Source organism: Leptonychotes weddellii, unplaced genomic scaffold, assembly GCF_054177405.1.
Source record: "Leptonychotes weddellii isolate Sample4059 unplaced genomic scaffold, ASM5417740v2 HiC_scaffold_6239, whole genome shotgun sequence".
NCBI lineage: Eukaryota > Metazoa > Chordata > Mammalia > Carnivora > Phocidae > Leptonychotes > Leptonychotes weddellii.
In genome coordinates this window covers 1-10,341 of record NW_028031091.1, presented here as the reverse complement: position 1 = coordinate 10,341, position 10,341 = coordinate 1, and the positions used below count along the sequence as shown (strand labels likewise).

General features: G+C 61.5%; 2 protein-coding genes across 2 annotated transcripts; both read left to right on the top strand.

The window, feature by feature from the left end:
• Nucleotides 1-3,378: 3,378 nt before the first annotated feature.
• On the top strand, nt 3,379-7,919 carry IL11 (interleukin 11). The gene is made up of 5 exons (XM_081811203.1): nt 3,379-3,531; nt 4,722-4,894; nt 5,066-5,152; nt 5,278-5,439; nt 6,147-7,919. The coding sequence occupies exons 1-5, from the start codon at nt 3,525-3,527 to the stop codon at nt 6,315-6,317; spliced, it is 600 nt and encodes a 199-aa protein (XP_081667329.1). The 5' UTR covers nt 3,379-3,524; the 3' UTR covers nt 6,318-7,919.
• An 881-nt stretch (nt 7,920-8,800) lies between these two features.
• Nucleotides 8,801-10,013, top strand: GARIN5B (golgi associated RAB2 interactor family member 5B; the record flags this gene model as incomplete). The annotated part of the gene is made up of 3 exons (XM_081811201.1): nt 8,801-8,950; nt 9,151-9,305; nt 9,755-10,013. Coding segments are annotated over exons 1-3 (564 nt in total), but the record flags the coding sequence as incomplete, so codon positions are not given.
• Nucleotides 10,014-10,341: the final 328 nt, after the last annotated feature.

Sequence of the window (10,341 nt, the reverse complement as noted above, 5' to 3'; positions counted from 1 at the left end):
GGACTCCTGGGTCTGAGGGAGGAGGGGGCTGGAGGCCTGGACTCCTGGATCTGAGGGAGGAGGGGTCTGGGGGTCTGGACTCCTGGGTCTGAGGGAGGAGGAGGGGGCTGGAGTCCTGGGTCTGAGGGAGGAGGGGCTGGGGGGTCTGGACTGCTGGGTCTGAGGGAGAAGGAGGCCAGGGCCCGGGTCTGAGGGCAGTTGTCCAGGAGTCCAGACCCCCTTTCTCAGGAAGCCCTGTGAGGCTGACTCCTGCCCTGCGCATCTCTTGTAAACATCCTGATGGGAGCTGAGCGGCCCTGGGCTGCCTCCGTCAGAGATGACACGGGTTAGAGGGGACTCAGCAGGGGGCCGGGGGTGGGGGGGTCATAGAGGTTGTGGGGCTGAGGCCAGCAGCTGATGACCATTTCCTGTGTCAACATCATCTGGACCCACTTTGCAATTCCCGGGATTCCTCAGGGATCAAGGAGGGGGTGGGGGGCGGGGCTGCCGGCCCTGGACCGCGGCTTGGGACTGGGGGGGCCCTCGCCCCGTCACGGCCCTCACCGCTAATGACAGGTTTGGGCTGCTTCTGTGGCCCGCCTGCCCCGTCACCCCCCAGAGGCCAGACAGGACCCCCCAGGGACAGACAGACGGACACACACAGCCTCGGACCTGCTGACCTCACACCAGCCGGCCCTACCTCAGCCAGGGGCCAGCACAGGAGCAAGGACCCCTGGCTCCCTGCTCACATCCCAGTGGCATCTCTCATGTTTGTGAGCCCCCCCTCAGAGCCTTGGGCACTGTGTCTCCCCTGGTCCTTGTCTCTGAGCCTCTGAGCTTGTTTCTTTAGAACTTCTGTGTCTGTAGACCCCATTGTTTTACGACTTGGTCTTTTTCTCACTCTGGATGTCTGTGCTCGTCTCTGTGTCTGTGTCTTGGTGTCATCTTGTCACCTTTTTGTGATTCCCCAGTCCTGCCTGTCAGTGTGGGAGTGTGGGTACCCCATCCCTTCTTGCTCTCCTTGCAATGGAAGGAGCTTGAGTGCCCCCCCTGCCCCTGCCGGGGAAGACCCAGGATGCTGAGCAATCCCCTGACCTCTTGCCGTCACCCACCCCATCTTCCTCAGCCTCCTGCAGCCAGGAAAGATGGAATTAGGGGAAAGATGATCCCACAGCCTCAGGGAGCAGGCCAAGGCAAGGTGTGTGTGTGGGGGGGCTGGCACAAGCCAAGTACACTGACCCAGCCCCAGACTCCTGACCTTTCCCATACAGCATTCTCCAAACGGCAGAATGGCAACACCTTTCTCTCCACCTGGGAACCAGGGTTTAGGGTCTGGACACCTGCCATCTGGGTCTAAGGGAGGAGGGGGCTGGGGGTCTGGGATCCTGGGTTGAAGGAGAGGGTCTGGGGTGGCACCCCTAGTTCCCAGTAGGTGGAAGGGGCTGCCATTGCGAGATCCCTATTGTTGCTCTCAGACTGGCCCCGGGCCCAGTCCCTATCCCCTCGGGCCAGTCCATCCCCCAGGCTGGTGGCCTGAGTCACCTTGGCTGGCCCTGCCGGTCTGGGGGGGGGGCTACGTCAGTTCTCCCCTCACTGACGCAGCCTTGGGCCCCCCACGCTGACTCAGCCGGAAACAGGCCCCCTGAGGGGCGGAGACCCAGTGGTCAGAGGCCTGGGTCCCTGCGGGAGCGGGGGCTGGGGAGGGCCCCTGGGGGGCCCTGGAAGGGGTGACCGTGACGGAGCAAGAGAGAGAGCTCTTACCTGAGGCAATGAGGTCATGTCCCACCATGGGGGGGCTGTGACCTCACCTCCCTGGGGACTTGAGCAGTCGTCCCCCACCCCCAGTGGTGGGGGATGGGAGAGGGAGGACTCTAACCACCATTCATCCCCAGAGCCCCCCTGCCAGCTCAGCACAGTTTTGAGGGCCAGAAGGGGGCCTGCAGGGGGAACTTTGGAAGTCCTGTCACTTTGTCTTCTCATACCCATCCTGTCCTTGGTCCTTCGCTGGGAGGGGGGATGCTCCCGGGGATGGGGCTCTAGACTTGGTCCCTCACTGGCTCTGCCTCTGGCCCTGGCGCCCATCAGGGTGCCTGTGTCCCCACGGCTGTCCCGTCCTCCCTGCATCTCCTGCTCCAGTCCCTCTGTGCATTGCCATCTCTGCCCGGTCCCCATGCCCACTCCCTGGCTGAGCCACTCTCTCCGCGTGTTCTGTCACCCTCACTATCTTGCCCGCTGGCTCGCCATCTCCAACCCTCCCAGAGGCCGCATCTTTCTCTGGGTCTCCCTGTATGTGTTAATAAAAATCAAGGAAGAGAATTGCAATGGTTCATATTTATTGACAGCTGACTGTGTGCCCTACACGAGTGAACTCATCCTTACCCAGGCATTGGGGGGGCGGGGGGGAATGGGTGTTCGGTTATCCACATTTCACAGATAAGGAAACTGAGGCACAGAGGGGGTGCAGCGTCTGCGCAAGATCCCACCTCGTCTGGGCATCTCATGCCCTCTCCCGGTCCCCTGTCTCTGCTTCTCTCCCCACCTTCACATCGCCCCTGCCTGTCTCCCGGAGACTCTGCTCCTCTCTGTCCCCATTGCTCAGCACCTCCATCTCTGAGTATCTCTGGCTCCCTGCCTCTGTCTCTTGGGGCCTCTGCAGCTTTGTCACCGGTGTGTTTCTTCTGCCACCTGCCTCCCCTTTCTCTAAGCCTGCAACTCTCTGTCCCTTTTCCTCCTGGAGTCTCTGTGGGTCTCTCTGCTCCTGCAGTGTATCTGCTCAGTGTCCCCATCTCTCCGTGTGTCACTGTCTCTCTGTCTCTGCATTTCAGACTCTTCATCTCCACCTCAATGTCCCCATTCCTCCAAGCATCTCTGTGTCCTTGCTTGGGTCTCACACTCTCCAGCCCTCTCGCTTTCTCTGTCCCTTGGAGTGGCTCTGCCTTGCACGTCCATCTCCCCAGGCCTGCGTCTTGTGGCTCTGTCCCCAGCTCTTCCCGTCCCTCTCTCCCCAGCCTCCCCAACCTCTCCGCCCGCCGTCCTGGTCCAGCCGACCCCCGCCTGCAGCCTGCAGCCGGGCCCCAGCTCTCGAGCCGCGTGTGTCTGCCCCTGTGGCGGCCCGGCCGAGGAGGTGGAGGGAGGGGACGCCAATGACCTCACCAGCCCCTCTCCGACCACCCCCCCCTTTCTCTTTTCAACTTTTCCAACTTTTCCTTCCGTGCCCTCCTCTGAGCGAGGCAGCGTGAGCCCTGCGAGGCAGCCGGCTCCGTCTGAATGGAAAAGGCAGGCAGGGAGGGTGAGTCAGGATGTGTCAGGCTGCCCTCCCCTGCTGCCTGCCCCCCGCCCGCCCGCCCTGGCCCCCTATATAACCCCCCAGGCGTACACACTCCCTCACTGCCACGGCCCTCGCTGCTCACACGCACATGCCTCCCCTCCCCAGGCCGAGGCCCAGCTGACCCCCAGGGCTCCCCCCCCCCAGCAGCGGACAGGGAAGGGTTAAAGGCCCCCAGCTCCCTGCCCCCTGCCCTGGGGAACCCCTGCCCTGTGGGGACATGAACAGTAAGTTGGTTCAAGTTCATGGGGTGGGGGGGACAGGAAGGGAGGAGGGAGGGCCCGTGGCGAGGAGGGTGGGGAGCAGACAGGCTCAGCGGAATGGGACAGAAAGAGACAGAGGAGAGTGAGGGAGCCATGGGGAGGCAGAGACGGAGAGGAAAGGAGATTCCGAGAAAGCAGGAGGCCCGGAGAAGAGACGGGCAGAGAGAGACGGGAGGACGAAGCTGAGACGCGGAGAGACGCACAGGGCAGCGCGAGAGAGATGGAGACCCCCAGACAGACGGAGAGAGAGACAGATGCCGGGAGGTGACTCCCAACGGCCGGGGACCCTCAGGGAGTCAGCGGGGACCGAGGGACGCAGACGCCCAGGCATCCTGACAGAGAGGTTCCGGGAGGGAAACTGAGGCAGAGAGTTTCCCCCCCCCCCCAGGAGGTGAGCGCAAGTCCAGAACACCGACCCCAGCCAGGGGGAAGAGAGAAAGAGAGACAGTGGTGCAGACAGGAACGGGAGAACCAGACAGATGCGGACCGACGGACAGACAGCGGCCAGGGAGGGCCGGGGGGCGGGCTGGGGGTGTGATGCGGGAGCGGGGCGGCCCGGGGGGCGCTGATTGGCTGGCGGGAGCGGGGGTGGGCGGGGCAGCTGGGGGATGGGCTGCCGGGGAGCCAGCGCACCGGAGCCCCCGAGCCGTGCGCCGCCGCCGGGTCTCCCTCCGCCTCCCGCGGCCCGGCTGCGCCCGCGCCTCTGCCTCTCCCCGCCCAGGTGTGCTCCGGGGGCATCCCCGGCCCCACGGCCCGGCCTTCCGCGGTCCACTAGGGAGTGGGGATGTCCCCCTGGGGAGGGGTCTGGGCCTCCGGGTGTCTGTCTGGGTCTCCTTCCTCTGATCTCAGTCCGGCTCGGGCTCCCGAGGCCCGGGGAGGGGGCAGGTTCTGGCCTGTGCCTCCCCCCTCATGCCCCGCCCCGGGGCCCAGATTCCGGCGTCCGGGGGCGGACGGGAGACGCCCGGCCCGTCTACCCGCCCCGGGCCGCGTCTGCTCCGACGGGCGGGGCAGCCAGAGCCGGAGAGGGAGAGGGAAGCCCGCCCCGGCCCTGCGACCTGCCCTGGGCGCTCCACCCTGGGACTCAAGACCCCCCAGTCCCTCCTCCCTCAGACCCACCAGGCCGGTCTGAGCTCTCTGCTTCCTCCCGCCCCCAGGTGTTTGCTGCCTGGTCTTGGTCGCCCTGAGCCTGTGGCCAGATAGAGCTGCTGCCCCGGGGCCACCTCCTGGCCCCCCGCGGGCCTCCCCAGACCCTCGGGCTGAGCTGGACAGCGCCGTCCTCCTGACCCGCTCCCTCCTGGCGGACACTCGGCAGCTTGCGGCGCAGCTGGTAGGAGAGCCTGGAGGGGATGGGCTGGGACCAGGACCAGGAGTGGGGAGGGCTTCTGGGCTACCACGGTGGCAGAAACGGGGGGGAGGGAGGAGTTTGGGGCCTGTCTGGAGGATGGAGGGACCCTTGGAGCTGGGCAGGGTTCCCCTCAAGGCTTCTTTGCCCCCACAGAGAGACAAATTTCCCGCCGACGGAGACCACAACCTGGACTCTCTTCCCACCCTGGCCATGAGTGCAGGGGCGCTGGGAGCCCTACAAGTAAGGGAAGGGGAAAGGGACGGGAGCAAAGATGAGATCTGGGCATGGAGGGGGTGCGGGGGATTGGGGGCCAGAGCAGGCAGGTGGCAGGTGTTCCCTGATGCCCCCCACGCCCTGTGTCCTAGCTCCCAGGTGTGCTGACACGGCTGCGAGCGGACCTGTTATCCTACCTGCGCCATGTGCAGTGGCTGCGCCGGGCCGGGGGCCCTTCCCTGCGGACCCTGGAGCCGGAGCTGGGTGCCCTGCAGGCCCGGCTGGACCGCCTGCTTCGCCGGCTGCAGCTCCTGGTAGGACACTCCAGCCCCCAGACCTGACACCTAGACTTGAAACCCGAGACCCCAGGACCCTCTGAGACCCTCCTCTGTGTCCCAAACCCTGTGGCCCCAAGACCCCCCAGACCCTGCCATCTCCAGACCTCAGAACCTAGACCTTGAGGTCTCAGACCTTGAGCTCTGAGTCCCTAAGACCTCAGATGCTGGTCGTGAGCCCTTACGACCCCCAAACCCTGACTGCTAAAATCCTAGACCCAGCACCCTGAGATCAGAAAACTTCAGATACCGCAAAGACCCTGGACCTCAAATTCCAGCTCCCCATTCTGAGAGCCCAGCCCTCACCCATGAGTCCCTGAGCTTGGATCGGAGAGACCCCACATCTAAGACCCCAGCCCCGACATCTTGGACCCGACCCCAGACTTGAGCCCACAGCCCCCAGCCCTCACCTAGCACCAGGATCCCAGTCCTGATTCTATAGACCTCGCCCCCAATCCCCTGGACTGGGCCCTGGAATTCCAGCTCTGACACCCCCACCTTTTGGTCCCAGTCTTCATTTTCTGAACGCAACATGCTGAGAACTGCCCACCCAGAAACCCTACCCCACAGGCCACAGACACTCCAGAAGCATGCAGCCTGGACTCCCCAACCTCCCATTCAGACCCCTTCCTGGGACCCCCACTGCACCTCTGACCTATTGCTAACCCTCTGTCCTCTCCCAACAGATGTCCCGCCTGGCCTTACCCCAAGCACCCCCAGACCCACCAGCTCCCCCGCTGGCCCCCCCGGCCTCTGCCTGGGGAGGCATCAGGGCAGCCCATGCCATTCTTGGGGGGCTGCACCTGACCCTTGACTGGGCCGTGCGGGGCTTGCTGCTGCTGAAGACTCGGCTGTGACCCGCCACCCGGAACCACCAACGTCCTTCGATGCCACATCTTATTTATTTATTTATTTTGGGACTGGGGGCACAGCAGCAGGAAAACACCCCCTCCTTCTCTCCCCCTAATTCGAGACGGTCCCTCCAGGAGACCTGGGCGGAGTGGGGGGGGGTATCTGTGCCTTATTTATACTTATTTATTTAAGGGGGCGGGTGGGAGGCAGGTTGTCTTGGGGACCAAAGGGGCAGGGAACTGGAGTCCTAGATTCTTGAATCACTTAAGAAGTCTGGCCACAGGCTTTCCCTGTCCCCTAGCCCTCTGGGCCTGGGCAGGAGCATATATTATTTATTAAACAATTACTTTTTGGGTTGGGGTGGGGAGGGAAAGGAGGCCTGGGTTTTTGTACAAAAATGTGAGAAACCTTTGTAAGATGGAGAAAGGGGAATTAAATTTGTCATACACATCCACTTAGAGGCGATTTCTCTGAGTGCTGAGGGTTGGGGGCTGGTCGCCGGGGTCCCTGGAGCAGAGAGAGGCAGGGACCCTTAGTGGGCAGGACAGCAGAGAGGAGATTGTTGGTCCCCCAGGGACCCTGAGTGCTGAGGGCCAGGGTCTGAGCCTGCACTTTGTAGGCACTCAATAAATTAAAGGAAGGTTCCAGAAGGCCATCCTATGCGCTACAATACTTGCATGTGACAAAGCTACAAGTTTGATGTTCGTTATGGTGATGTTCACAACAGCAGATCAGAAACCACCTAGATGTCCAACAGTGAGGGATGGTTTAATAAATTACACCCATCCATGTGATGGAATACCATCAGCCATGCCGAGGGGATGAGACGGAGGCTGCTTTAAGACATAGAGAAAGCAGGCTACTGACCACTGCATGATTCCCATTTTGTGTTTGGATGGATGGATGGATGGATGGATGGACAGATGTTTTTAAAAGTCCTAGAACATGGGGCATCTGGCTGGCTCAGTCAGTAAAGCCTGTGACTCTTTTTTTTTTTTTTTTAAGATTTTATTTATTTGCGAGAGAGAGAATGAGAGACAGAGAGCATGAGAGGGAGGAGGGTCAGCGGGAGAAGCAGACTCCCTGCCGAGCAGGGAGCCCGATGCGGGACTCGATCCCGGGACTCCAGGATCATGACCTGAGCCGAAGGCAGTCGCTTAACCAACTGAGCCACCCAGGCGCCCCATGCCTGTGACTCTTGATATCGGGGTCGTGAGTTCCAGCCATACATTGGGCATAGAGGTTACTTTAAAAATAATAATAGGGACACCTGGGTGGCTCAGCCTTCGGCTCAGGTCACAATCCCGAAGTCCCAGGATCGAGCCCTGCATTGGGCCCCCAGCTCAGCAGGGAGTCTGCTTCTCCCTCTGCTCTTCACCCAGTTCATGCTCTCTCTCTCTCTCTCTAATAAATAAAATCTTTAATAATAATAAGTCATAGAAGAAAATGCACCAAAATGTTGACAATGGTCCCCTCAGGGTGGAAGGTGGGGTAGAGTTATGAGTGACTTTTTAAAAAAATCTGTGCTTGTCTGTATTATCCAGAATTTCTACAATGACCATGTATTTTGCATGACACATTTAAAAAAATAATAAACACTTTTTAGAATGGAAGAATACCAGTCAACACCTTCTCCCCCAATAAACCCTCAGAAGGAGTCAAGAATCACGGCTCACTGAGTCCCTGCTCTGGACCGTGGCTTAAGTGTGGGGTTTTACTTACACGATCCCCTGAATGCGCCATTATGCCCCACTTTACAGGCGAGGGGAGGTGAGGTGGAGGGGGGGTGGTTGTTGTTCAGGGTCACATGGCTAGGGAGAGACAACTGTGATTCTGCCAGAGGTCTGGCTCATTCCAAAGCGCACGTCCTTTTCTTTAGAACCCATGTTCAGCAGTTGTTGCTACAGACACAAATAGGTTACATATGGGGAAACTGAGGCCCAGTGGGGGTATGAGTCTTACTCAAGGTCCAGAGGAAGGTCAGTGGTGAGCTGGGGCTGTACTCAGGTCTCCCTTCTTAAGAGTCAGAAACTCTTGGTTAATTATCCGTTTACAATATCCAAGACAGCACCCCCCCCTGCCACCTGCCCCCCGCAAGGGTCCAGTTTTTTCACTAGTTTGGGTCTGGATTGGGGGCTTCTGATTCACAGACTTCAGCCCTCAAGACTCTAGGCCACATCTTGGGGAAGGGAGCCCATCCGTGCCCCCCAGAGAGTTCCCAGAAAGAGTCCTACACATGTCTGATGAGGTCACAAAGCCCCTCCACCGGAAGGCTCCTCCCCCAGGCCAGGGCTGACCACCCCCCCCCTCCTTCAGGGCCATGGCCAAGCCCTGGGGAAGCTCCACCCTCTGGAACCGCTGAGCTCCCGCACCTGTGAAGCCCAAAGGGCCAGTACGGGTGGGCTGGGGGACACTGGGCAGGCCATGTGCCCAGGTGCCCTGCTCCCTGACTGTGTGTCAGTGGTGACTCACCTTTTCTCCAGCCGCCATGAACCAGTTTCGGAATATCAGGCGCATGGAGCCACTCCAGGGACCCTCAAAATGGGTCCCCACTCTGGGCGAGCTGCAGAAGACCCTCCAGAAGGGCGAGTACCTGCCCCTCCGCCCGCTGCCCATGTTCGAGAGTAACTTTGTCCAGGTCCCCAGCTTCCTGTACCCTGGGGGCGGAGAGGGGCAGGAGGGGATTGGAACTCCCTGGGCTGGGGGACTTGAACCCAGGCAGGTATGAGGCAGTGGGGGTGGGGGTGGGTGGGGCTCCTGTGGCAGGGGGCTTCGGCTGGGGGTGCCAGAGGAGCACTGGAGAAGGAGTGGTTCCAGCCCCTCTCCCTGGCCCCCCAGGTGACCAATCGAGGGGCCCCCGTGTACATGCACCACAGAACCAACCGTCTGACCATGGGTGTGGCTGCCTCCCTGCCAGGCCTGGTACTCCCAGACATCCTGCTGATCGCTCAGCCCGGAGAGGGCAAGGAGTGCTCCCACCTCGTCCTCACCAGGTGCCTCCATCCCCCCTGCAATCTGCCCCAGGAACCTCATCCTCACCAGGTGCCTCCATCCCCCCCATCTGCCCCAGGGAATGCTCCCACCTCGTCCTCACCAGGTGCCTCCATCCCCCCATCTGCCCCAGGGAATGCTCCCACCTCGTCCTCACCAGGTGCCTCCATCCCCCCATCTGCCCCAGGAACCTCGTCCTCACCAGGTGCCTCCATCCTCCCTTCTGCCCCAGGGAGTGCCTAACCTCATCCTCACCATGTGCCTCCATCCTCCCCCATCTGCCCCAGGGAGTGCTCCCACCTCATCCTCACCAGGTGCCTCCATCCCCCCATCTGCCCCAGGGAGTGCCTAATCTCATCCTCACCAGGTTCCTCCATCCGCCCCATCTGCTCCCACCCTGTCCCATCTCCTGCTCTACCATCTCCATCTCCTTCCTGCCCCCACCCCCCAGGATGCTCCCGCTGGACCTGGCCCACCTCTACGTGCATGACTTGTCTGCCTGGCGCCTTAAGTTGCGCCTGGTCACAGGCCGTTACTACTACCTGGAGCTGGACGCCCCTGATAACGAGGCTGGCTTCCTGTTTGACCGCTGGATCCGTCTCATCAACCTGCTCCATGAGCCTGCCACAACCTGGGCCCCCAGGACTCTGAATACACCCACCATGGACCTGGCCCATATGGTACCTCCGGCCTCCACCTGGCGCCTCCAGGTGGGCACTGCCCCCACAGCCCCCAGGGGCAACTATGGTTTTAGATTTCAGAGCCAAGACAAACAGCCTGAAATCCAGAATCCCAAGAAATGAGGCTGGGGCCTGGATGACAGAGGAGGGGCTGGGGGTTAGACTCCTGGGTCTGAGGGAGGAGGGGCTGGGGGCCTGGACTCCTGGGTCTGAGGGAGGAGGAGCTGGGGGTCTGGACTCCTGGGTCTGAGGGAGGAGGGGCTGGGGGCCTGGACTCCTGGGTCTGAGGGAGGAGGGGCTGGGGGCCTGGACTCCTGGGTCTGAGGGAGGAGGAGGGGCTGGGGGCCTGGGCTCCCGG